Genomic DNA, 27,310 nt, shown 5'->3' with positions numbered 1-27,310 from the left:
ACAAAACCCCATCTCTACTAAAAATACAAAAATTAGCCGGGCGTGGTGGCATGCCCTATAGTCCCAGCTACTCAGGAGGCTGAGGCAGGAGGATCACCTGAGCCTAGAAGGTCAAGGCTGCACTGAGCCAAGACTGTGCCATTGAACTCCAGCCTGGGCAACACAGCAAGACCTTGTCACAAAAAATAAAAATAAATAAGATGGTATAAATAAAATATTAGGAATATTTAAATATTTTTAAGTTTTAAATTTTGACAGTCATCACCAATAAAAATCATCACAGAGAAAATATTGAACAACCCTACTAAAATGTTTCAAATCAAATGAAAAAGCATAGATAAAAGATAAAAATCTTAGCAAGAACAATTTCATTGATTCATACTTACTCCTTCATTTCTTTGGATGGGGAATTACATGCAGGAAGGAATGCCGCTGGGCTACTTAATTTATCCAGAGTACACGCCGTTCCTATGGCTCGCACCACTAACCCAGACTCGCCCTCCAGATCAAAACACTGTAAGTACCCCACAACTGCATTTCCTCGCATTTCAAGTACTTTCAAGCCAATCTTCCTCTGCAGCTCACCTACAAAAAATGGGAAATCTCATTCTTGCTTCGTATCTTTACATTACATACTGTAAGACTGGACACAGTAGTGGTAAAAAAAAAAAAGTCCAAAAAAATCACAGATTTTCAGAACTTGAAGGAAACTTAAAAGATAATATGGTTTAGCCTCTACAGAATACAGAACATAATTCTATTACAATATAGCATAATTATAAAATATAATATATACTTATACAGCACAAATATATAGAATAAAAACAAATATACATATTTGCTATACAAATATAACATTGATACTTTGTGTGAATATATATGTATGCATATATATTCACACATATACACATATAACTCTTAATATAAATACAAACTTTAAATAAAACGGTAAACAAGTTTTTCAAAGAAAAATTTAAAAAGGGAATGAGGTCAGAGTGGCAGGGAAAGTGGTCAAACGGGTAGAGGGAACTACAGTACCTAGGGAAGAACTGTGAAAAGGCAACATTTGAACAGAAAGTATGAGAGACAGAAGAAGGTGATTTGCTTAAGCTCTGACAAATAAATGGTAGATGAAGGAAAACTAGAATCCAGGTTCCCACTCAGGGTTCCTTCCTGAATGCCCCTTGCTCAGCACTCTTTCCACTACATTACCTCATCAACACAATTTCCTTTTACTACAAGCTTCTGATTTGCATTTCCACTTGTTAAAAGAGGGCAATGCAAGTGTGTTCAGGAAGACTGGGCCAGGGAAAGGCATGCAGTCACTTCTAACTCATAGCCTTCACTGTAAAAGTTGAGGTAGCGTGTCAAAGGAAAGTAAAAAATTTAAGAGAGTACTAAATCAGTCAGTAATAAAGTTATTTTTTTTAAATACCTGACATTAATGAAATGAGTCTCTGTCTGGCCTCATTTGATGCCCTTGGTGTGCGAATTCGATCAATCCACTGATATTCTGGGTCTTCATTGACCACAAGTTCTTCTACAAATCCATGAATTATCACAGCTCTATAGCACTTTGGAATAGACGTTGCTGTTAAAACAAATTATTAGGCTTCTGTTTATCAAAAGGTAAAACTCAATTTTTAAAAAATGTACATCTCAATTTTTTGACCTTTAGATACATAATACAAGAACATCTTTTACTGTAATATTTTCAATGTAATTCTAATAATACTTCCAATCAGTCTTCTAAGATCGATTTCATTTTTAGAAATAATTATTTTCTTTCATGGAGGCTCCCACCTTTCTCATGTAAGCAAAGTAAATATAAATTGCATTTGTATAATTTGGAAAACAACTATAGACGACCTTAAACAGAATTCAATACAAAGTTTAAAAAATCAAAATTTAAGTCAGCTAATTATTATATAAATAGGTAGAAAGCAGATAATGAATTTTTTTAAATCTTTGATTATTCAAAGCCCTTTGTAAAAGTACTTCTGTACACCACATAGCACAGTTTCAAAAATCAAACCATTACCTTTCTGACGTAACCTGAGGAGTCAAGTTCAGATTCAAAAAGGAGAGAGAGAACCTGAATACATCTGTACCAAATAGTCTCTTAAAATAAATATTGGTGCACTGAAGCTAAGTCAACTACTTAGGGATTTCAATCCTTCTACTGCAGGCTGGCTGTGATCACCAAGATCTGCCCATTTCAGACCCATATATTTCATGGAGTCCCCTAGACCCAATACCCATAGAAGCCTGTGTATTTTGGGACAGAACCATATTGCTTAGCCATAGTGTTCTGCTCCTTTCTTTCAGTGTCCTATACTACAGTAAGATGTCACTGGATTTTTCTAATAAAAATTTCTATAAATTTTCAAAAACTAGATATCATTTATACTCAAATCAAAACTACTGTAACTATTCTAGAAAATTAACAATTTTCTCTTTGGCATTAAAACCAAGTATAATACCTTTTCTACTTGCCTTCGGAAATGTTAACTTGATTTCTCATATTTAACAGTTATTACATTTCCTGTTGAGTAATAGAATGTATTTACTTACTGCAAAAGAATTTGACTCCACATGATGACTGCCTAAATCGATTTAAATCATTGAAGAGGTCTACTTTGACAACTACATTGATTTCCCCACGAATACCTATAAATTTAAAAAGAAAATCAAGTTTCTACCTTAAGAAAGTAATGTACAATTAAATAATGAAGCAAATTAATGCTAAATAATGATTTTAAAATATTTTGCACTTTACCATGGTGCAAAACCATTCTGTTTTTCACTTTCAGTCCAGAATTCAATGAATTACATAAGATGTTCAATACTTTATTTAAAAAATAGTCTTTGTTTTAGTTGATTCTGTCCAACTGCAGGCTAATATAAGTGTTCTGTGCACATTTGAGATAGGCTAGGCTAAGCTATAATGTTTGGTTGATTAGATATATTAAATGCATTTTCAACTTGGGATGAGTTTATCTGGATAGAACGCCATCCCAAATCAAGGTGCATCTGTAATGTGTTGATCATAATAGTAATGCCGGCTTTGTTTCCTAGTTATTTTCATTTTCAGTAGTTTCTGTATATTTTCTGAAGCACAACATGTATGCATTAGAATATGAATAATTTTCATTTTCACAAGTCTCCACTTTGACCCAAGACTAATTAAAAAGGAGTCCCATTTGAATTGATGATGATGATAATGATTATGGTGACAACATTTGCTGAGCACTGAGAGAGGATGTACTAAATGCTTTACAGGTAGTATCTCAGAGCGGTCACATCAACCCAATAAGGTAGTATCATCCCCATTTTACAAAGGAAGAAATTAATATTTAATAAAAATTAAGTAATTTACATAGTGTCAATAGCCGTTAAGTGGCAGATCCAGGATTAAAATTCAGATCTTTATGATCTCAGATTATATATTCTTAACAATTAATGCAAGAATCTGATTCAAAACAAAAGAAGTTTTATTCTTTTCAATGAATATAAGTTAAAGTAAGCTAACTAAAAAATTCCAAGCCAGGAGTAGTGGCTCAGGCCTGTAATCTCAGTGCTTTGGGAGGCAAGGCAGGAGGACAGCTTGAGCTCAGGGGTTTGAGACCAGCCTGGGCAACACAGTGGGAAAAAAATTAAGTAAATAAAAAATTCCAAGAATAAGGGTTTTCAAAACATGCTCTGATAAATAAGAATGACCCAGCTCTTACCTCTAAACATTTACTAAATATTTTCACTTGACTGTCCTGACTTCATGTCAAATTCATACTTATGGTGGAAGACCTAAGAAAACGGACTAAATAATTTACCTACTAAAATATTAAGAAAGCAAATCCCAGCACTGTGGGAAGCTGAGGCAGGCGGATCACTTGAGCTCTAGAGTTAAGGACAGCCTAGCCAATATGGCAAAACCGTGTCTCTACAAAAAATTTAAAAATCAGCCAGACATCATGGCACGTGCCTGCAATTGCAGCTGCCCGGGAGGCCCTGCCCGGGAGGCAACAAAAAACTTTCAAGTAACTTTTAAGCACAAAAATCATTATTAATCAGTTTGAAAATGTGTTTTAGAAACACAGTATCAATACTAGATCAGTTTTAAATCATGTATTTACTTACTAAACTATACAAATTTAGCAAGCATTATCTCAAATTATGTTCAGAGAAGCAACAATTTTACCAACAATAATTTACTATTATTTGTTTATTTTTAAAAAGGCATCATCTTAAGATATATATATATATATATATTTTTTTTTTTTTTTTTTGGAGATAGAGTTTTGCCCTTGTTGCAAAGGACATGATCTCAGCTCACTGCAACCTCCGCCTCCTGGGTTCAAGTGATTCTCCTGCCTCAGCTTCCCAAGTAGCTGGGATTACAGGCATGCACCACCACACCCAGCTAATTCTGTATTTTTAGTAGAGACGGGGTTTCTCCATGTTGGTCAGGCTGGTCTCGAACTCCTGACCTCAGGTGATCCACCCGCCTCAGCCTCCCAAAATGCTGGGATTACAGGCATGAACCACCGCACCTAGCCTAAAGATATATAGTTTAAACCACCAAATAGAGTACAAACGTCTTTAAGGACAAATAAAAAAGATTACGATTGTTACTTATAATACTTTCTTATTATTCCTTACCATGTATGGTGTCATAAATTGGAAACCATCCTGAGATGACTGTTGCAGCTTCACTATACAGTAAAGGATCAATATCAATGTACACTTTACCAATGGCATCATTTGCACTGTAAGTATCATGGTCAAGAACTGTGATCTGTAAAGGTTCATCCTGTAAGTCTTCATCATCCACCTAAAAGTATACCTTAAAATTAAATCTCATATAGTTTTTAAATCTTAATTACCACAAATGTATACCTATATCAAATGAAAAGGATGACACATATGCAAATAAAATCTTACAGATTTCTAAGCACCAAAGTAAATAATTAACGCACAAAAAGTTATAGCTCCTTTTCGTACACAATATCCCATCTTTCTAAAGAAAAAAAGTTTATCTCTCAGCACAAGAGTGGGATGACTAACAACAAAAAAATTTAAATCTCAATTTTTTTTACACATTATCTTGTGTTTTACAACTTTGCCTATGATACATAGCAAAAATGCCTAAGGAATGTCATATTAGAGTTCATGTAGTATCTATAGAGAGAAGAATGCTAATTGAGCACAATGACACCACAATTTCTAAGGGCGATTTCAGAGAACAGAACCATAAGCAAAATTAACATTATGTGTAAGAAAAAACAACCTAAGTTCACAAATTAAGTTCATGATATAAACGTCTACCCTCTCCCCTTTTATTTAGTCATTATCGAGTTATTATCATATACCAAACACTGTGCCAAACAGAGGGATTTACAATGGAAAACAGTGCAAAATGATTTCTCCCTCATGAAAGACATACTCACTATTTTGGCTGCCATCTTCTGGATATCATGCCATTATCTAATTTACCAGCCCCCTTCATCAAATACAGTGGCCAGAAGGGAACATATTATAGACAGTATTAAGATTGGGACAGAATACCAAAGGATTATTATTTTCTATAATTAGAAAATTATACTTTTAAAATGCAGTCTATGGATGTTCTTCTTTACATCAGACATACCATACTATTAAGACTGAGTCTGTGGTTGGCTAAAATCTCTGTATCATTATTATATATGCTTTGGTCAAGTGATAGCTCTGCAACCCTTATACTTTGGTTGGTTTTTTAAACTTGGATAAGAAACATTTATGCCTTTCCCTATCCCCTATTTAATTTCTTGTTGATGTTAAGCTAATAATCCAGCCTCTGAAGATTATTTTAAGAATTAAAGTATATTAAGGAATTATTGATACCATTAGTGTGATAATGTGATCTAAGGTTTTGTTTATTTATAAGGGGTCCTTCTTTATAAGAGGTATATAATTTGGAATTTATAGATGAAATCATATAACATCTCAAATTTGCCTTAAAATATCCCCACAAGGAAAACCAGGGTGTGCGGGAGTTAAAAAGGCAAAATAAGAACAGTAGAATGTAGACAGCTGTTAAAGGTGGGTGAGGTTCAATATACTAATCTATCTTTGTGCATGCTTGAAATTTTCCATAATGAAATGTTAAAATAAAATGATCATTTTGAATCCCAATCCATTCCGAATCATCTGTCATCCAATGGCATTCTCTCCACTACCATTCTGTTATGTATACATTTAACAGAAGAGAAAGAATCATAAACCAAACCATTAACCATTACTCTAAGACATTCCCCCCAATTTCTAACTCCATTAAAAATACTCTCTGTATATACTTATTTAACCACCTGTACATTCACCTCTGAGTATTATCATTTTTTCTCATGGTACACTAAGGTATCCCTTCCCTGACATTAGGGGGTGCTATACTAACAACTAAGTGACTAAAAATAGCTTGTGATACATAGATAGCTAACAAGATGAATAATATGAATACGGAAATTCAAGAGTTAATCATAATGAATTAAGAATATTTAGTAGAGTAAATGAAGCCTATCTGGAATCGCAAAATATTATAAATTAAGACTTTCTGAGAAATGTTTTAAATGTTTAAATTAGCAATATGCACTGCTAAAAGACTGCATTTCTTAGCCTCCCTTGCAACTAAATGTGATACAAGCATAAATCATTACATAGAGCTTGGTAGGGAGGGGGCAAACTTGTTAAAGAAGGCTTGCTCATCTGAAAGTGTTATGTTAACTCATCAGCTCCTCCTCCTGGACTCCCCTTCACTCTAGCTCCTTCTGCCAGCCTGGAACACTCATGTGTTCACTGGAACTCCAGGTGCTAAACTGGAGCCAAAAGGACCTTGAATCATTTTAAGAGAAACCACAGGCTATGTATAGATGATGGAGTCTGAAATGACAGCGTGGAGCAACCATACTACCCTTACACTGCCTGGCACAACATTTCTTTCACATAAGAGAAAAACATCTATTTTGCTTAAGACATTTATTTGAGTGCTATATATATATATATACACACACACACACATACACAACTGTATATATATACAACTATATATACACAACTGTGTATATATACAGTATATATACAACTGTGTATATGTATATGTATATATACACAACTGTGTATATATATATATATATAACTGAATGAAATTAACAACTGATAAACGGTTAAAAAAAGTACGACATAATCAATGTTAACTATAAACACAAAGTTTTAAGAACATTTTTCACAGCATATATATTATTCAGGAAGACTAGTCAAAACAGTAACTTACTAAATTTTTTTTTTTTAAGACAGTCTCACTCTGTCTTCCAGGCTGGAGTGCAATGGTGTGATCGCAACTCACTGCAACCTCTGACTCCCAGGTTCAAGCGATTCTTGGGCCTCGGAGCTCCCACGTAGCTGGGATTACAGGTGCGTGCCACCACACCCAGCTAATTTTTGTATTTTAGTAGAGACGGGGTTTCACCCTGTTGCCCAGGCTGGTCTTGAACCCTGGATCTCAGGTGACCCACCTGCCTCGGTTTCCCAAAGTCCCAAGATTATAGGTGTGAGCCACTGCACCCAGCCACTAACTTACTAAATTTTAAGGGAACTGCCTGGTAAATCCCTTATTTCAGAAAATAAATATATTATTTTTCATATTGTTAAGTAAGCTGCTTGAGTACTCATTAGCTTTAAAAAATACCAGTTTATTACCATCATCATTAAAATGAAATATCATTTTTTAATATTTCCTAGTATCATGAAAATTACTCTGACACATGAAGCTTGCCTCCTCCCACCATTCCAATAACAATGTAATGAAAACTATTTGTTTTTAACCATTTCTAGGTTATAGTGCGGGGGGGAAGGCTATCAAAATAAACTATATAAACATTCCAGTGTTTTGCTTGGGTAATGAAGATAGACTCTAATTCTAAATCCATCTGAAATCACATAAGGAAGTTATTCTGATTATTTTTTCACTCATATATTCCACACCTTTACCTTAATAATGTAGTTTAAAATGCCACAATAGACTGAATACATGTGCAACGGGTCTTTTGAAATACATAGTGGCATTTTAGAAGCAGCTAAAAGAAAAATCTGTACATATACACAAAAGAAAATGAGAAGAGAATCAAAATATTTCACAATGAAAATATCAACTAAAAATATGAACTTGTACGACTCTCTCCTGATTTCAAAACTCACTACAAAGCTATAGGAATCAAAACAGTATGGTAATAATATAAAGACAGACATACAGACCAATGGAATGGAGTTGAGAGTCCAGAAATAAATCCTTACATCTATGTCCAACTCTTTTTTTTTTTAATTTGCCTCAAAGGTAAAGTCCTAAAAAATTTACTGACTTCCAGTTCAATGTTCTAGCAGATAACATGGAAGTCCATTTTAAAAGAGGAGGAGTTTACAGAAACTAGAAATTATCTTCCTTAGAGAGATCCATCTGCTTGAAAACCTTTGGGTGAAAGTTACTGGGAGGTTAAGAATAACAGTTTCTATAACTGAGTCCTTTTGATAGAATACTGAGACACAGCCAAGCTACTCTGATGAGGTAGTAATTTTGAGAAACACAGTTATATTCCACAGAGATAATAAATAAAAGCTGTCACTGTCCATAAATGCTCTGAGTCTACAGATGAGGTACACCTTTCTTATACAAACTGAGATTTAAGTTTAGCAACAAAAGCTTTTCAAACTGCAGTTCTATTTTTTTAGCACACCTACACCACTAAGACTAGCTATACATTAACGAAAGAACAGAAGATAAACCCCAAAATGCTAATATTTAAACCCACTTTCTGCCAAATGCTGAATGTCTATCCAAAATGCTGAGTGATTTAAAAATATTATTCCCGGGATGGGCATTACGCCTGTAATCCCAGCACTTTGGGAGGCCAAGGTGGGTGGATCACCTGAGGTCGCAAGTTTGAGAACAGCTTGACCAACATGGAGAAACCCTGTCTCTACTAAAAATACAAAATTAGCCAGGTGTGGTGGCGCATGACTGTACTCCCAGCTACTCAAGAGCCTGAAGCCGGAGAATCGCTTGAACCTGGGAGGCAGAGGTTGCAGTGAGCCAAAATCGCACCATTGCCCTCCAGCCTGGGCAACAGGTGCGAAACTCCGTCTCGAAAAAAAAAAAAAAACAGTTTATATATATTATTCTCTTTTTTTTACTAGTGCAATTCATATTAACATACAGCAACATGCTTCATAGCCACCTCAATACTACTCTGGAAAGGATTCACGTTTGAAAAAAACAGAGGCTCCAAATGGTAAGGCTGTCTGAGGTCATCTGCAAATTAGCAGGCACTAGAAATAGAATTTCTTTTCTCTTAATCCAGACCTTTAAGCTTTTCCAATAGAGGGCTGCTATGCAGTATCCCAACCACTACAGAATGTGCCTTCCAACACTAAAAGAAAGATCACGGTCCTAATATAAACCATAAGCAAAGCAGTGCCTAAAAATCGTAGTGTCATTTCTTCCATCTTCAGATATGAATCTGGCAGGTTCCCCAGCATGATCAAAGCATCTTTCTAGCAAACCAATACTTTCCTTCCCTTGTTCTCTTTCACTGAAGAATGACACCTTACCCTGCAAGAGCTAAACTTTACCCAGGCTCCATAGTGGTTATGAAATAGGCCTCAGAAAAGGCACAGCAGCCACAATGCTGCCCAATATAAGGGCTAGCATGAAATCGCAGGGGAGGAAAAACCAAATTGGTCCTCACAAGGTTCTTAAGTAGTCCAGTGAAAATTCCAAAGAAGAAAATTTCAGTTCCAGCTGAGGGGTGAAGGAAATGGTGTCAAAGAAATGGGCGATATGTGTGGTAAATATTTACCGAGAGTCTATTACATGCTCTTCTGGGTGATGAGGATATAGCAGTGAAGAAGAACAAAAAAAGGAGGGAAAACATTGCTGGCACAGGGAACAATAACTGACAAAGATGTTTAACTTCGGAAGGGGGGATGGTGGGTAGAATGGGAGAATGTAAGATGAAGGTGTGGTGGTCTGGTAACAGCTTTGGAGTCAGGCAGACTTCGGTTTGAATCCTCACTCTACCACTTAGCTAGCTCTGGGTTGGACTTCTGAGTCATCTTAAAATAAAAGGTGCCTTCATGGCACTGTGAGAATTGAATGAGGGTAACACATGTAAAGCACTTCACCAGTGTCTGGGCTATAATAAGCAGTCTGTAAGTGAGAACTGTATCTCCTTTTGTATGTCATCTTGTTGTTCTCAAAGCCTAGTACAGTCCCTATAATCTCTTGGAGGATTGGGGCATGCCGACAGACCAAATCAACCCATGAAAAAACAAACAGATGTAGAGAAAGAGGGCAGAAACTGCAGGGAGGTGGCTGGGCGCAACATAAAACAGACGTTCTAACAGTAACACGACGGACTTCCTAAGAAGAGCACAAGAGGAGAACATGAGTGTTAGGGACCTCTACGTTCAAGTGCCTCAAGGAAGGAAGCACAGGTGGGAAGAAGGGAGGAATGAAAAGAGACCTGGGTGAAGAGATGGGAGGCTCTCCTTTTGGAGAAGTCCCCTCAGATCACCACGCCATGAGCCATTTGAACATAACCACCTCAAGTCTCTGTGTGGACTACCAATCAATGGGAAAAGAACAGTCTCTTCAACAAATGTGCCCGAACAACTGAATTTCTACATGCATGAATTTCTACATACATGAATGAAATTGGGGCCAAGTGTGGCGGCTAATACCTGTAATCCTAGCATTTTGGGAGGCCAAGGCAGACAGATCACTTGAGGTCAGGAGTTTGAGACCAGCCGGGCCAACAGGGCAAAACCCCATCTCTACTAAAAATACAAAAAAATTAGCCAGGCATGATGGCACATGCCTGTAATCCCAGCTACTACGGAGGTTGAGGCAGGAGAATCGCTTGAACCCAGCAGATGGAGGTTGCAGTGAGCCAAGATCGCACCACTGCACTCCAGCCTGGGCAACAAAGCAAGACTCTGTCTAAAAAAAAAAAAAGGAAGGAAGTTGGCCTCTTACCTCACACCATTATAAAAATTAACTCCAAATGAATCCATGACCTATATATGATAACTAAAACCATAAAACTCTTACAAAAAAAGACATAGGGGTAATCTTCATGACCTTAGAGTTGACAATGGATTCTTTCGTTTCACACCAAAACAAAAATAAATATATTGGACTTCATCAAAATTAAAAAACTTCTGTGCATCAAAGAAAATTATCAAGAAAGTAAAAAGACAACCTATTGAATGAGTGAAAATATTTGCAAATTATATATCTGATAATGAGTTAATATTCAGAATATATAAAGAACTTTTATAACTCAACAATAAAAATAACTCCATTAGAAAATAAAATGTGGCATACACATACAATGGGTTATTATTCAGCAAGAAGAAGGAATAAAATTCTGATACATGTTACAGTGTGGATGAACCCTGAAAACATTATGCTGAGTAAAAGAAAGCAGATACAATAGGACAAGTATTATATGATTCCATTTATATGAAATAGCTAGCATAAGCAAATTCAAAGAGACAGAAAGTAGATTAGAGGTCACCAGAGTCTAAGGAGAAGAGGGAATGGGAAGTTATTAGTTAGTGGGTACACAATTTCCATTTAGGGTAAAGAAAAAGTTCTGGAAATAGTGGTGATGGTAGCAAAACACTGTGAATGTAATCAATGCTACCAAATTGTACACTTACAAATGATTTAAATGGCAATATTCACAATATATAGTACTACAATTTTTAAAAATTTATTTTAATCCATATATTATTCTTAAGTAATTTTTGGTATATGCTAAAATCTAGAGAAAACTACAATAATAATAATATAATACATCTGAGGACTTATTTTGTTCATGTGTTATCATATACTATATTTTCTTAAATGTAATATAACTTTTTTTAGATTTAATATTCCTAGGTAAGCAGAAAAGAAAATATTTTCATGATGTAGAAATACTACTATGCCTGAAATAAAAGGTTCTCATTATTCCTGAGGAAAAAGAGTCACCTCAAAAAAACACACTCAAAAATGGTGACATTTAAAAACTTACCTCAAATTTAAACCACTCTGAATTCCACTGAGGGTTGAGTGACTTAAGGTAGACATCTGTTTTAAAGGTGGTATTACCAAATTTTACCTAAAAACAAATAAGAAATCATGCACATATGAATATCAAAACTGTGAATAAAAGTAAATTTTAATGTCAGCCAACCAATAGAAGGATTAACCATAAAGGGGACAAAAGACTGTTATCCTCTGGGACAAAGGGAAGAAGGTACAGATGGATCCAGGTAAGCTTGTAGACTAATAACAATACCCACAACAAGGGATCACCCACTGCTCTGCTTGACCAGCTCCACACATCATAAAGAACTAACTTCCTCCGTTTCTAAAGAGCATGTACAGAGCAATAAAAGATAAACAACCCAATAGAAAAAATAGGCAAAGGATATGATCAGACAAGTCACAGAAATGGAAATACAGCTGTCTTTAACCACATCAAAAAATGATCAACCTCATTCATACTAAGAGAAATGCAAACTAAAATATTTTTACTTATCAGGCTGGCAAAGATCAAAAGGTTTGAAAACAGAATTGGTGAGGTACTGTCATACTTTGCTGGTAGGAGTTCTAGAACAATCTCTACAGAGAATTTGACAACATATATCAAAATTTTAAATGCCTTATATCCCTTTTAAGCTAGCAATTCTACTTCTTAGAATTTATCCCACAGAGGTACACAATGGCATACATCAGCAGCATTACTGTAGCAAAAACTTGGAAACAAGTTAAATATCTGTCAATATGGAACTAATTAAATTTATATGGTAAAGCAACACAATGTAGCACTAAATAGAATAAAGCAGTTCTCCTTGCACTGATAAGGAACAACTTCCAAGATACATCTTTCTACCACAGATATATGGCATTCTTCAGCAAAAAAAAAAAAAAAAAAAAAAAGACAGAATTCATATAATAGGTATATGTCTGTATATGTGCACATTATTTCTAGAAGTATATACAAGAAATAGTAACAGTGGCCACTAGAAAGAGCAGAAGAGGTTGGTTAAAGGAGAAGCTGTGAAAGAGAAGCTGACTCACTTTGTATGTTTTGAATTTTGAACCATGCATAATACTACCTATTTTAAATGCATTATTTTAAAACCCAAAAACATCAAAAATTAAAATTCAAATGGCAATAACTTTATTTTCATTCAAATTACAGAATCCTAGGTTTGCTACCAGGAATTTAACCTACAAAAGTACTTTCACATAAGCCCTCCCCACCAAAAATATAGTCATTCAGCAGGAAAGTGACTGAACAAATCATGTGACCTATAAAGAATGGAGTCGATTATATGTACTGTCACGAAAAGATATCAATTACACAATAACTTAAAAAACAAGTAGCAGAATATATAAAGTATGATTATATTTGTTTCTAAAAATGCAATATAGATACACAAGTATTTTTTAAGGGGATGAAGAATAGATTAATATAAGCCAAAGAACTGACAGCAATTATCTCTGAAGAAGGGATTGATAGGGTGTAGGGAATAGAGTACAGTATTGTAAGAAGAAAGTAAAGGGTTTTCAAGTTATATTTGAGTGTTTGAATCTTTTTAAATGGGGAGCATTCAAGTATTACTTGCATAATTTTTTTAATCACAATGATAAAGAAATGAAACTTAATGAGGAAAAACTTAGGAAGAATAGAGGTTCTTGTTTAATTACTAATTTAATTTTCATTCTATTTAAATATTCAAGGCATGATGAAAATACTTATTGTTTAATTTATCTAAAGCTGCTTTACATGAAGTAAAATACTGTTATGATTTATAAAAACATTCAAAATCATTCAAAAGCGAAATATACTTAAGGGATTTGGCTCGACTGCCAAAAGTAGTACATGATTTTTTAAGTGAGAAGTTTAGAGCACTCTACAGTTTTGTCCCACTATTAACAGTTGTGCTATACTGTGCCTTTTTGTTGTCGTGCAACTGTTCATTCTAAATAAACATCCGATAGTCCACAAACTGCTTTAAACAAACAAAAAAGACTTTAGAAAAAAAGAAAAGGCATCAGCCAGGCAGAGTGGTGTGTGCCTAGAATCCCTGCTCCTCAAGAAGCTAAGGCAAGAGGACTGCTTGAAGCCAGAAGTTCAAGGCTGCATTCAGGCCTGGGCGACAGAGCAAGACCCAGTCTTTCAAACAAGCAAACAAATGAAGGACAAGAAACAAAAAGAAAAAGGCTGGAGTGTGTATTTTGCCAACATTGGATGATTTCCACTCTAGTACAGGAGAATCTCGGTTCACTTAGTCTTAATTTAATTAAAAGGACATTTTATTACTCAGCAATTAAATGAATGCCTTATAAGTTTGTTAAAGAACATCAGGGATTTTAATGGAGATTTCCCCCAGTAAAGTAAAGCATTCTCTTTACCTACTCATTAGCTAAATTAGCTTGAGAAAGTTATTAACCTGTTATTTAAATTGGCTTCCTCCTCTGAAAAGTGGGATTGTAAGTGAGCATTACATGATATAACGCATGTAGAGACCTAGCAAAATGTCTGCACATAGGAAATACTCATTAAATATTTATTTTCCTCTCCCTGTTCCCTCAAAGGCTCCTAGAAAAACACAAGATGACAATGTAGTTTAGCCAAACAATTGGTAGCACACATTAATATTCAGATATATTTCCATTAATACTTCACTTGTACAGAACCCTCTCTTACTCTAGAGATTCCTGCAAGACTACTCGTCTTGAAGTATTACTTGGTCTTCACTGGGTCCCTACACTCCTAACGTCATATATAGTGGAAATTCTCTCAATCAATGCAACCAGGACCAATACTTGATCAGTTAATCAAATAACTTGGTTAAATTAGAGGATCACTAAAAATAATACAAACTGTAAACATTTTAAGATAAAACATATAAACAAACATTCATTCCTGTCTTTTAATGTAAGGCTAAGACCTCTTCTTTGCGTAAGTCAACTGTTTCGTCATCTTTTTTTGCATAAGCTACATTCATCTCTGATTTCCAGTTTAGGTTGCTTTAAAAAGTATGAACAAAGAATCCTCTATTTTTTACAATCTTTTCTCCACCTAATTCAAGAGCAATTTTTAGTGACCATTTCCATATCTTTACATTCACTCATTTATATAAGGTTTAAATAAAATGTAGTAACAAATACAGTTGACATAAGCAGATTTGGGAATAAACACAACTGCCTCTTGGTAAAGTATATCAGCCAACTGATGGGAAACTCCAGGCACACTGGAGAGTAGTCTTACCCAGAGGAGTATTTACGAATACGCTTTATGGAAGGATGCAGAGCGCTAAGGATTGGAATGAGTCAGTTAACGGAGGTTGTTAAGACAGCTTCAACTGTATTGACCTCTCCTCCTAACTTTTGGACTACTCAGTAATCTGTATCCCCCTTTCCTAGCCAGATTTATTTTCCACTTCTATTCAACAAGAATCTTCCTTTAGATCACATATGAATGAAATTCATTCAACTGAAATACATTCAATTACATCAATACATACTCTATTTCTTCTTTTGCTTTTATCAAGTTTGTCCTAGTCACCTGAAAATTTTTTCTTCCTTTTTCTCTTTGCCTTTGGAAATTTTACCATCCTCCAGGCCCAGGATAAAGGTTTCTCATGACTAGCCCACACTTCATTATCACCCTCTTCTATGAACTTGTTCTGTATCAAGCATTTATCCCTTTATTATATTGTAATCCTTCATTATCCCCCTTTTCCTGCATTAATTTTTCCCCTTTCTACTGGATTATTCCTATTAGCACACAAATAGGTTCTGTATCTTTTCATTTATTTTTTAAGTACTAAATCTACTTCTCAAATACCACACTATTTTTCCTCTCCCCTTCATAGCCATACATCTTGAAACAGTTGCCCATTCATGCTCTACTTCCTCCCTTCCCATGTACTTTAATTCTCTTTAAATCACTACAAGATGGGATTCCATCCTCATCATGCCTCTTGTCACAACCCCCATGTTGTCCAATCCAATAATTTTTCTGACTTCTTACTTGACCCCAGTGACATCTGACAGTTGAGCTTCCTTCCTCTTCCTAGAAACTTCCTCTCCTGCCTTCTAAGACATTATGTTCCCCATTTTTCGCCCACCCACTGGCTCACAATCTCAGTTTCCTTCCTCTAGTCCTCCTCCTCTAATAAACCTCTTAATATCAAGTTTTTTCAAGGATTCATCCTGTTTCTCTCCCTTCCCCTAAGTCACAGGTTTGCAAAAAAGACAGAAGCAACTCCTAAAGCTTTGCAAAAAAGACAGAACCAACTCCAACTCCTAAAGAAGCTTTCGACATTTCTAGCAGTGGTTTTGGGGAAAATAGTAATTGCATTAAGTGAGGAAGGGCCAGCGATGCCAGGTATTCTTCAATGCAAAAGAGTTTCCAACAATGAAGACTTTTACCATGTCATGATTTTCAAATGTCCCACTAGATAATCACATGGGTAAGAAACCTACCTACAAGGCCGGGTGTGGTGGCTCATGCCTCTAATCCTCACATTTTGGGAGGCCAAGGCGGGTGGATTACCTGAGGTCAGGTGCTCAAGACCAGTCTGGCCAACATGGTGAAACCCCATCTCTACAAAAATACAAAAAATTAGCCAGGCACGGTGGTGCACTGGTAGTCCCAGCTACTCAGGAGGCTGAGGCAGGAGAATCACTTGAACCTGCGAGGCAGAGTTTACAGTGAGCTGAGATCGCGCCATTGCACTCCAACCTGGGCAACAAGAGCAAAGCTCCGTCTCAAAAAAAAAAAAAAAGAGGAAAAAAAAAAACCCTACCTAGAACCTCAGTTTTACAGATAAAAGTATTACAATCGGGTTTCAATGTACATAATTGTCAAGAACTACAACCATCATGTAAATCAAGAGGCAACTCTGCTTTTTCCCATGAGTTGACTATTTTGAAAAATCAGATAACCAATGGCAATGAAGATCTGAGATGCCAAAACTACACAACTGTCTCACTCTGAGAAGCAGTCACATTTGCGTGATTTTCACATAGGCAAGGCACTCCCTATTCTGTGTCCCAGCTTTATTTTCTCCATATATTATTCTTAAGTAATTTTTGGTATATGCTAAAATCTAGAGAAAACTAGACCATCCAGCATACTGTATCTTTTACTTACCTTATTTATGAACTCTCTGTCCTCCCACTAAAATGTAAGTTCCATGACTGAAGTTTTTTTAAATTTATTGCTATATCCCCAGGATCCAGTACAGTGTCTAATACATACAAAAGCCGAATTCATTGATTCATCTGATTACTTCATGTTTTCTATTATGGTCATGAAAAAGTACTTCCACATTAAAATAATAACAACACGCCGGGCGCAGTGGCTCACACCTGTAATCCCAGCACTTTGGGAGGCCAAGGCAGGTGGATCACCTGAGGTCAGGAGTTCAAGACCAGCCTGGCCTACGTGGCGAAACCCCATCTCTACTGAAAATACAAAAATTAGCTGGGCGCGGTGGCGAGCACCTGTAATCCCAGCTACTCTGGAGGCTGACGCAGGAGAATCGCTTGAACCCAGGTGACGGAGGTTGCAGTGAGCCAACATCGCGCCACTGCACTCCAGTCTGGGTGAAAGAGCAAGACTCTGTCTCAAAAAAATAATGATAACAACAACAACAAATACTTCTATTTGTTATAGTTAAACCGTGGTACTGATTTTTTAATTGTAAGGATATATTAACTAAAAAATATCATGCCAGGATAGAAAGGGTAGATTTCAAAATACCAGCTATCTAAAGGGAGTCCTGGGTCTCACAGTTGAAAAACACTGGCTTGTGTGCCATTTTTAACTCAGACCTCTTTTTTTGAATGCCACAGCATAAATCACTTCCTTAACATCTCCAATTAAAGGCCCTATAGACATCACAAACCTAACATTCTCAAATGGAAAATGATCCTCCTCAATCTTTACCATCCCCCTGGAGTATCAGAAAACCCAATACTTCAGAAAGCTAGGAGTCATCTTTTAATCTATCTTCAAAATATACCTGGAATTCATCCACTTGTCCGCATTACCAAATCCATCACCTTGGATAACATTACCTGTTATTTGAACTATTATAGAATCTCCTAACTGCCTGATTTCTACTCTTTCCCCTTCAATCCATTCTCCATATAACAACAGTGCTCATCTTAAGAAGGGCTTCTCAATGAATTTAGGGTAAAATTCAAACTCTTAATCATGGCCTTAGTCCTTGCAAGACTGGTTCTTTGATTAACTCTCCAACTTTATCTTATACTACTCTTCCCTTCACTGACTACGTGCCAGACACACGCATTTTCCTTCACTTCCTAAAACACACCAAATCTCTACATGAGATCTCCGGGTTACCTTGTGTCCACCCACTCCCCTACACACACAAATATGCTCCCTCAGCAGCAGGCTCCTTCTCATCCAGCAGATCTTGGTTTTGACAAACACTTTTCTCAGGGGCCTCCCCTGATTACTCAACCTAAAGTAGGTGTTCCCTGTTGTTCTCTTTCTATTGTTCTTTTTCATGGCACCCATCCCAACTTGTAACTATATATTTAATAATTTATTTACCTTTTAAACATCTGTCTCTCCCACTAAAATATAAGCTGAATTAAGAGAAGGAACCAAGTCTGTCTTATTCAACATGTATATACATCAGCTAGACCAGTAACTAGCCCAGAGCCTGGCAAACAGCAGACACTCTATTTGTTCAAAGAAGGAGGTAATAAGTAACCCCTGAATCAGCCCCCTTCCTCACCAGCAAAATCCACCTAGTTATCAAGGCCTGACTATTTTAACCTAAGAAATGTCCCACAAATCTTTCTGTTCAAATCCATTCCTATTCCCATTCCCACATATTACCTGGATAATTTAACCACCTTCTTAACTGATCTCCCTGCCTCACTTCCCATCTGTCTAGTCCATCAATAGCATCCCCATTCAGGCCATCCTATAAAGAAACAAACTAATACAAACATGATCTTATTTTATTTCTGCTTAAAAAACTCCCCTGGCCAGGGCGTGGTGGCTCAGGCCCATAATCCCAGCACTTTGGGAGGCTGAAGCAGGAGAGGCAGGAGGATGGCTTGAGGCCAGGAGTTGGAGGCTGCAGTGACCTGCATTCAGCTTCCTCGTCCCTCCTTATAAATATTACAGAAAATGAGGTTTTATAGAAAATGGGGCTTTCCAGCCTCACCCCTAACAAGCTCCACTAGCCACATATCTCATAGCCTTTCCTCCAGACACATACTAAACTAAGGCAGTTTCCTGAACATACTAGATATCCCAGTCTATGCCTTTGCCTTTGATGTTCCCTTTGCCTGGTAAAATCCTGAGTGTCCTTCAAGGCCCACTTCAAATGTCACTTTCACAAGAAGCCTTTCTCAACCTTCAGAGACAGAATTGTTTCCATATTCTAATACAATATTCATCACTTTGGTGAGGCCGTATTAGCAGAGTGGTTAAGAGAACAAACTGTCAAGCTGTGGAGGTTTGCAAGCTATGTAACCTTAAGCAAATTATTTACCCTTCCTGGGCCTCAGTTACATCAACTGTAACATGGGACAATAACAATACTCCTATGGCAGGACTGTTGTGAAAACTAAGAATTTAAAAGTACTTAGTACAGATCTGGCAATTATTAAATTCAACACGTTACCTATTAGTTATTAAATAGGCTGTGGGTAGGTCAATGTCTGAACTACCGGAAAGCAAACACTATGTTTTGGTTATTTGCGGATTCCTATCACCTAACATCTGGCACAAGAGCACTCAAGAACTTTCTCAAATGAAGTGATTAAGAATCACCATGACAACGGCGGTGGGGGGAAGGCAGTGAACTACAATTATTAGGTTAGAGAACATTTAGGAAACATCAGGAATATTGAGATGAAATCGGGCTATATATTATGATACATCTATCCATCAACTCTAAGCACTAATAGCCCAAATGATTACTGCTCTAATGCTCTGCCTCATCACGCCAATTTTTATTACAATCTTTACTTGGCTTCTTTCAGACTCTGGGTTATTACCTTCTGGCCGTAGGCCTTTACTAATTTGCATGACTTTTAAACTAATCATTAGACTTAAAAAGCAATTTTGCAATTTAAGTCCATGGCAATTAACTGACTTCCTACCTCAAGGCGCTATATTACCCTGAAACACCTCATCAGACCTACCAGTCTATACAAGAGCAGGAAGTGTTGCAGCTGTGTTTTAGAACGTGCATGGCAGACTCACAAAATGTTAGGCATGAGAGTGGATTTCCTCGCACTGTGGGACTCCAAGTGCCCATAAAGGGCTTCATGCACCTTCTTAAACATAATGTCCACCACTCCGGCCACCCCTTCCAAGGGTATGTGTGTGTGTGTTTCAGTGGCTGCGGGGCATCGAGGGATCTCCTGAGTGGCAGGTGGCCTGTTAATGAGTCCTGACATCAGTCATCCCGGCATTTGTCTCGGTGTGTGTGTGTGTGTGTGTGTGTGTTTCAGTGGCTGCGGGGCCACATCTTGGGATCTCCTGAGTGGCAGGTGGCCTGTTAATGAGTCCTGACATCAGTCATCCCAGCATTTGTCTGTGTGTGTGTGTGTGTGTGTGGTGTGTGTGTGTGTCAGTGGCTGCGGGGCCACATCTTGGGATCTCCTGAGTGGCAGGTGGCCTGTTAATGAGTCCTGACATCAGAGTCATCCCGGCATTTGTGTGTGTGTGTGTGTGTGTGCGTGTGTGTGTGTGTCGGTGGCTGCGCGGCCACGCCTTGGGATCTCCTGAGTGGCAGGTGGCCTGTTAATGAGTCCTGACATCAGGGTCAACCCCGCATGCAGAACAGCACAAGCCTCCCCGCGCAGCGGACTGTGCCGCGGACGCCTGCAAGCCGCGCACCCATCGCACGCACTGAGGTCTCAGCGGTCATCCCTCGTGGGAGAGCTGGACAACCACGGCTGACGGGAGGGCAATCGAGGAGGGAATAGGCTGAGGGGCTGGGGGCAAGGTGGGTAGATCCTTCACAGGGCCTGGCGCTCCCTGTGTTTTGAGGGGCAGGACCCTGCACCAACCTCCACGAAGGCATCAGTCAGGTCACTAGCACGGTCCATCACTGGCAAATGGCGCCCGGCCACGATTTTCACCTTCAGCTTCCCAGGCATGGTCTCGGTTTCGGCCTCTTCTTGGGCTCCTGCAGAAACAAACAAACGAGTCTGCGCCGAGCGCGGGGCCGGCGGGAGAGGGGCGGAGGCGCGCGGGGTAACTGACAGCGAAGGAGCGCGCGGGGGCGCGCGCGGGCGGCCGGCAGTCGCGCCACAGGTCGCCACTCACTGTCGCAGGAGGAAGGGTGCTGTCCGGCGCGGGCGCTAAGACCTCATTCCGGAGAGGCGGCGGGAGGAAGGGCTTTGATGGGTTCCTCCGTCCCGGCCCCACAGGGCTGGGACGAAAAGCAAAACCCAGTCAGCATCCCGTTGAGCCTCTGCCGCCCCTGCTTGTTTCTCCTCCCCTGTCCTCAAAAATGGCGGCTCTCGGGGCGCGGAAGAAAGCATCGATCGTTCGGCGCTCTGCCCACTTGGCGGGGCGAAACTAAACTCGCCGAGGAAAGATTAAGGGGGCGGGGCTGACTTTGAGAAAGCTGGAGGGCAGGGAAATGGGCCGAATCCTGCATCATCCACCGAGTCGGGGCTGTGGATAGGTGCGGCGCTGCTTCCCTGGAGGGAAACGCTCCATCTTGCGGGCTGAAGCGCGAGTGCTGCTCTGTGACAGCCTCCGGCCGCGGCCTTCCCAGCTGCTACCGCCGCTTTTCGGATGGGCTCTGATAGATGGAGTAGCAGCGAAGACTGCTAGAAGAGGCCGGGCGCGGTGGCTCACGCTTGTAATCCCAGCACTTTGGGAGGCCAAGGCGGGCGGATCACGAGGTCAGGAGATCGAGACCATGGTGAAACCCCGTCTCTACTAAAAATACAAAAAATTAGCCGGGCGTGGTGGCGGGCGCCTGTAGTCCCAGCTACTTGGAGAGGCTGAGGCAGGAGAATGGCGTGAACCCAGGAGGCGGAGCTTGCAGTGAGCCGAGATTGCTCCACTGCACTCCAGCCTGGGCGACAGAGCGGGACTCCGTCTCAAAAAAAAAAAAAAAAAAGAAGACTGCTAGAAGAGTGTTTTCAGTCGGCCTTTAGTGATTCGTAAAACCAAATTAGCTGGTTTCTACTTGGAAGGGGTACAGGTGCGTGTGGTGGTTCCAGTTTTCTATGAAATAGAGTTAGATGGCCGGGCGCAGTGGCTCAGGTCTGTCAGAATCCCAGCACTTTGGGAGGCCGAGGCGGGCTGTTCGCCTGAGGTCAGGAGTTCCGGACCAGCCTGGACAACATGGCGAAACCCCGTCTCTACTAAAAATACAAAAATTAGCTGGGCGTCGTGGCGATCGCCTCTAATTCCAGCTACTCAGGAGGCTGAGGCAGGAAAATCGCTTGAACCTGGGAGACGGAGGTTGCAGTGAGCCGAGAGCACTCCTCTGTCTCCAAAAAAAAAAAAAAGAAGAAATAGAGATACCAGGCACATCTCAAATAGCGAAATAAATATTTAGTGAAATTTTTTATTCAGTCATAGGCACTTGTATTGTGCACTGGGTCACAGATATTACTGTGGGCGGGGTGGGGGAGGTCACCTTGAAATCCAAAGTTGCCTCTTGAAAAAAAGTTTCTGCTGCTGGGTGTGGTGGCTCAGACTTGTAATCCCAGCACTGTGGGAGGCTGAGGTAGGAGGATCGATTGAGTCCAGGAGTTCGAGACCAGCCTCATGGAGAAGGGACAACATAGTAAGACCCCTTCTCTACAAGAAATGCAAAAATGAGCAGGGCCGGTGGCTCGTCTGTGGTCTCAGCTACCTAGGAAGCTGAGGTGGGAGAATCTGGGAGAATTGCTTGAGCCCAGGAGTTTGAGGCTGCAGTGAGCTGCCATCTCACAGCTGCACCCCAACCTGGGTGTAAGAGCGTGTTTCTCCTCCCCTGTCCTCAAAACTGGCGGCTCTCGGGGCGCGGAAGAAAGCATCGATCATAACACATAAGAGCCAGTCCCTCTGCCCCCCTGGCTCTTAGGACCCCCATCGCAGGGGGGCGAGGTGCCCCCCGCGAGGCGGGGCGTAAGAGCCAGCCCCTCTACCCTCCTGGCTCTTAGGACCCCCGGTGGTCTCACAGCCTGTTTACCATATTGGGAGTACCATCATCTCTCCCTCTGGAAATTATGAACTCTTGCACAGACGGGTGTCCACCCGCGGTGTACAGAGGATGTACACCCCTCTGTGTTGGGAGTAAGATCACGCTCTTCCTCCCTGAATATTAAGAACAGTATCACAGGGGTTTTTCTACTCCCTGCGATATTGGGTGTCATGTCGTCCTCTCCCAGTTTGCAATTCGAAACAATATCAGTGGGGGCGTGTCCACCTTCTGTGATATTTAAAGTAATATCAGCCCCTTCCGTCCAGGATCATGGGAACCATATCCCTGGGGGATGTACACTTTCTGCGATATATGTAGTCATATCACCCCCTCTGCCTGGCAATATTATTAAGGACCATCTCACACGGGGTCGTACACTTCCTGCGATATGGGGAGTAATATCAACCTCTTGGCCTCCGAATATTAGGAGGAATATCACAGGGTGGGTGTACACCTCCTGCTCTATTTTGGGGAGTAATATCTGTCTATTATGGGGAGTAACATCATCGTCTCCCTTTCAGGATATTAATAACAATATCACAGGCTGGATGAACACAGCCTGCGATGCTGCAATTATTATCATCCTCTCCCCCTCGGGATACTACGAACAATATAGCACGGAAGGGGTGTACACTCCCTGCGATATTGGGAGTAACATCATACACTTCTTCTGTGAATGTTTGGAGCAATATCACCGGGTGGCTATACATTCATTGCTATGTTGGCAGTCATGTCGTACTCTACCCGCTGGATATTAGGATCAGTGTCACGGGTTGAGTGTACACCTACTGCGATATTAAAACTCATATCATGCTCTCCATCCCTGGATATTAGGAACAATATCACAGGTAGGTGTACACCCCCTGCGGTATTAGGAGTAATAATATTGTGAATTATTAAACATCAGTCTCATTAATAATTGTCAGTGGTAATATTCATTAATAGTATAACGTTATTAATCATTAATGATTATTTTAAAGAGAGGATTATGCGTGATTAAAATTAATTGTTACTATTAATGTCATTTTAATAATATTAGTTATTAATCTTAATATTAATCATTGTTTTATTACCAACATCCCTTATGCTCGATTTCAATAACATTAATTACTGATATCATTATTTTATTATTAATAGTGATATTGCTATTAATTATTAATAGTAATCGTTAATGTTTTTAATACGTCTTAAGTTTTACTGTCTCTACTGTAATTATTAATATCGATGATTACTATTAATTGTATTTATTAATATTAATAATTAATAAAACTGTTCCCGATATTCGTGGGGGAGAGGATATGACTCCCAATATCGCAGACAGCATACACCCCTCTATGATGTTACTCCTAGTAGCCAGGGGGTAGAGGATGACATCATTGAAAATAGCGCAGTGGGTGTCCATCCCTACGGTCATCTTGTTCCTGATATCCTGGTTGGGAGCCGATGATAGGACTCCTAATATCGCAGGGGGCGGAGAACTCCCCCGTGATACTGTCCCTAACATCCAAAGGTGGAGAGGACGATATTTCATCCAATTTCGCCGGGGGTGCACACCACCCCTGTGATATTGATCCTAATATCCAGGGGGCGAGAGGACGATATTAGTCCGAATATTGCAGGAGGTGTACACTCCCTAGGGATATTGTTCCTAATATCCAGGGACGGAGAGGATGCTATCACTCCCAGTATAGCAGGGGGTGTACACCCCTTCTGTGACATCGTTCCTAATAGGCAGCGGGGGAGAGGAAGATAATAGCCCGAATATCGCAGGGGGTGTACACCCCCTTGTGACATTATTCCTTCTATCCTGGGAGGGAGAGGAAGATAGTGGCGGCAATGTCGCAGGGGCTGTACACACCCACTCTGATATTGTTCCGAATATCCCTAGGGGGAGAAAATGATGTTACTTCCAATATCGCAGGGAGTGTACATCCTCCTGTGATATCGTTTCTTCTATTCAGGGGGAGAGGATGATATTACTCCCAAGATCGCAGGGGCTGTAGACACCTCCTGCGATACGGGGAGTAAGAGCCAGCCCCTCTCCCCCCCGGCTCTTAGTACTGGGCGGGGGGGCGCCCTCGCCCCCCTGCGATGTGGCTCGTAATATCCAGGGGGGGAGAGGGGGGGTGATATTACTCCCCCATCGCGGGCGGCGCCCTGTTAATCCTTTACTCCTAGGATGTTTTCTCTACTGCCACACTTGGTTGACACCCTGGGACATTATTTTCCGTATTCTGGGAAGATGCCACTACTAAAGTCACAGGGGGTATACACCCTGCTATATCCGTAACGTAGGGGAATGTTCATCCTCATGTCACAGGACTCTGCACACTGTGATATTATTCACAATATCCTAGCGGGACAATAATAAGAATATCATAATGTGTGTACACCGTGGGGTGTTATTCTCAGTCTCCTAAGGGGAAGAAGTTACTTTGATTGCTACACGGGCTATGTTCCCTTTAATATTATTCATCATATGCTAGGGGGATGTCACTCCTTATGTCACGGGGTTTCTTCTACACCATGTGAAATTCCTCTTATTATCCTTAGAAGATGTCACTCCTCATATCACAGAGGGTGTACACTCTGTGATGTTATCGTCATATTCTAGGGAAATAGCACTTTTAATGTCACAGAGGTGTACACCTTGTGAAATATTTCGTTATAGTTTTGTGGGAAGTCACTCCTAATGTCACACGGGGCGTACGCACAGTGATATTACGTGTAATATTCTCTGGAAATGTTAGTCGTAAGTCACAGTTCCTGTACACCCTTTAATATTCTTCGTAATATTCTGGGAAAACGTCACTACTAATGTCACAGGGCGTGTAGACCCTGGCATAAAACTCATAATATCCTTGCGGGAGTTCACTACTGATTTCACAATGTGTGTACACCGCCTGTGTCATTCTTCGTAATATCCTAGGGGGATGTTTCTTTCAATGTCACAAAGGGTGTACAAAATGTCACAGAAGGTGTTCACCTTGTGACGTTATTTGTAATACCCTAGAAGGATGTTACTCCTAATATGTCACAGGGGTGTACACCCTTTGATATTATTTGTAATGTCGTAGAGAGATATGACTTCAAATATCACAGCGGATGTACACACAGAGTGTATACCCTGTGATATGATTCGTAATATCCTAGGGAGAGACAACTCCTGATATCACAGTGCACGTACCCCGTGTGTGTGCACCCTTGATGTTAGTCGTAATATCCAGGGTAAAGATTACTCCTACGATCACACAGTGTGCACACCCTGTGATATTTTTCTTCATCTTATAGGGAGATATTGCTTCTAATATCACAGCGGGTGTACCCCTTGTGTGTATACTCTGTGACAGTGTTTTTTATATCCTAGGGAAGTATTACTCCTAATGTCACAGTGGGTGTTCACCCTGTGTTATCATTCTTATTTGACCTTACTGCCTTTTTTAACCCACACTACAAAAGGAATGGAACAGATAAAAAGATATTGAGATTAGACTGTGCTGCCGTGTGGCCGCCGCAGGACACCTTTAATATCCCTGGTTCTCAGGCTGTCGACGAAGGGGTTCAGCATGGGGGTGACCACCGTGTACATCACTGAGGCCACTGCGCCCTTTCTGGGGGAAGACGACACATCTGAACGGAGGTACCCTCCAACGCCTCTTCCATAAACTCAGCAAACAACTGGCCGGTGAGACCCACAGGTGGAGAAGGCTTTATACTTCCCACCTGACGATGAAAGCCTCAGAATGGAGGAAACCATTTTTTTTTTTTTTTTTTTGAGACGGAGTCTTGCTCTGTCACCAAGGCTGGAGTGCAGTGGCGCAATCTCGGCTCACTGCAAGCTCCGCCTCCTGGGTTCACACCATTCTCCTGCCTCAGCCTCTCCAAGTAGCTGGGACGACAGGCGCCCGACACCACGCCCGGCTAATTTTTTGTATTTTTAGTAGAGACGGGGTTTCACCGTGGTCTCGATCTCCTGACCTCGTGATCCGCCCGCCTCGGTCTCCCAAAG

The 27,310-nt window shown here is 39.9% G+C and overlaps 1 protein-coding gene and 1 pseudogene across 13 annotated transcripts in view; one reads left to right on the top strand and one right to left on the bottom strand.

The window, feature by feature from the left end:
- Window positions 1-21,646, bottom strand: part of C2CD5 (C2 calcium dependent domain containing 5) — a 96,348-nt gene extending 74,702 nt beyond the window's left edge. For 11 of the 13 annotated variants that reach the window (XM_030804831.1, XM_030804836.1, XM_030804835.1 and 8 more), the window contains exons 1-7: window positions 21,420-21,646; window positions 21,161-21,279; window positions 12,105-12,191; window positions 4,660-4,831; window positions 2,575-2,670; window positions 1,436-1,591; window positions 387-585 (exon numbers count right to left, since the gene is read on the bottom strand). In XM_030804831.1, coding sequence (XP_030660691.1) covers window positions 387-585; window positions 1,436-1,591; window positions 2,575-2,670; window positions 4,660-4,831; window positions 12,105-12,191; window positions 21,161-21,250 — 800 coding nt within the window. In that variant the 5' untranslated portion in view covers window positions 21,251-21,279; window positions 21,420-21,646. Of the gene's footprint in view, window positions 1-386; window positions 586-1,435; window positions 1,592-2,574; window positions 2,671-4,659; window positions 4,832-12,104; window positions 12,192-21,160; window positions 21,318-21,419 lie in introns of those variants that run through there. The other 2 variants (XM_030804830.1, XM_030804843.1) reach the window with 2 other exon arrangements.
- Window positions 21,647-26,867: 5,221 nt separating this feature from the next.
- The window catches only part of LOC100582718, a 31,795-nt pseudogene continuing 31,352 nt past the window's right edge, over window positions 26,868-27,310 (top strand).

The sequence above is a fragment of the Nomascus leucogenys genome, chromosome 23 (genome assembly GCF_006542625.1).
Source record: "Nomascus leucogenys isolate Asia chromosome 23, Asia_NLE_v1, whole genome shotgun sequence".
Taxonomy (NCBI): domain Eukaryota; kingdom Metazoa; phylum Chordata; class Mammalia; order Primates; family Hylobatidae; genus Nomascus; species Nomascus leucogenys.
Note: the sequence above shows the minus strand (reverse complement) of the source record. Positions and strands in the feature narration are given on the sequence as shown.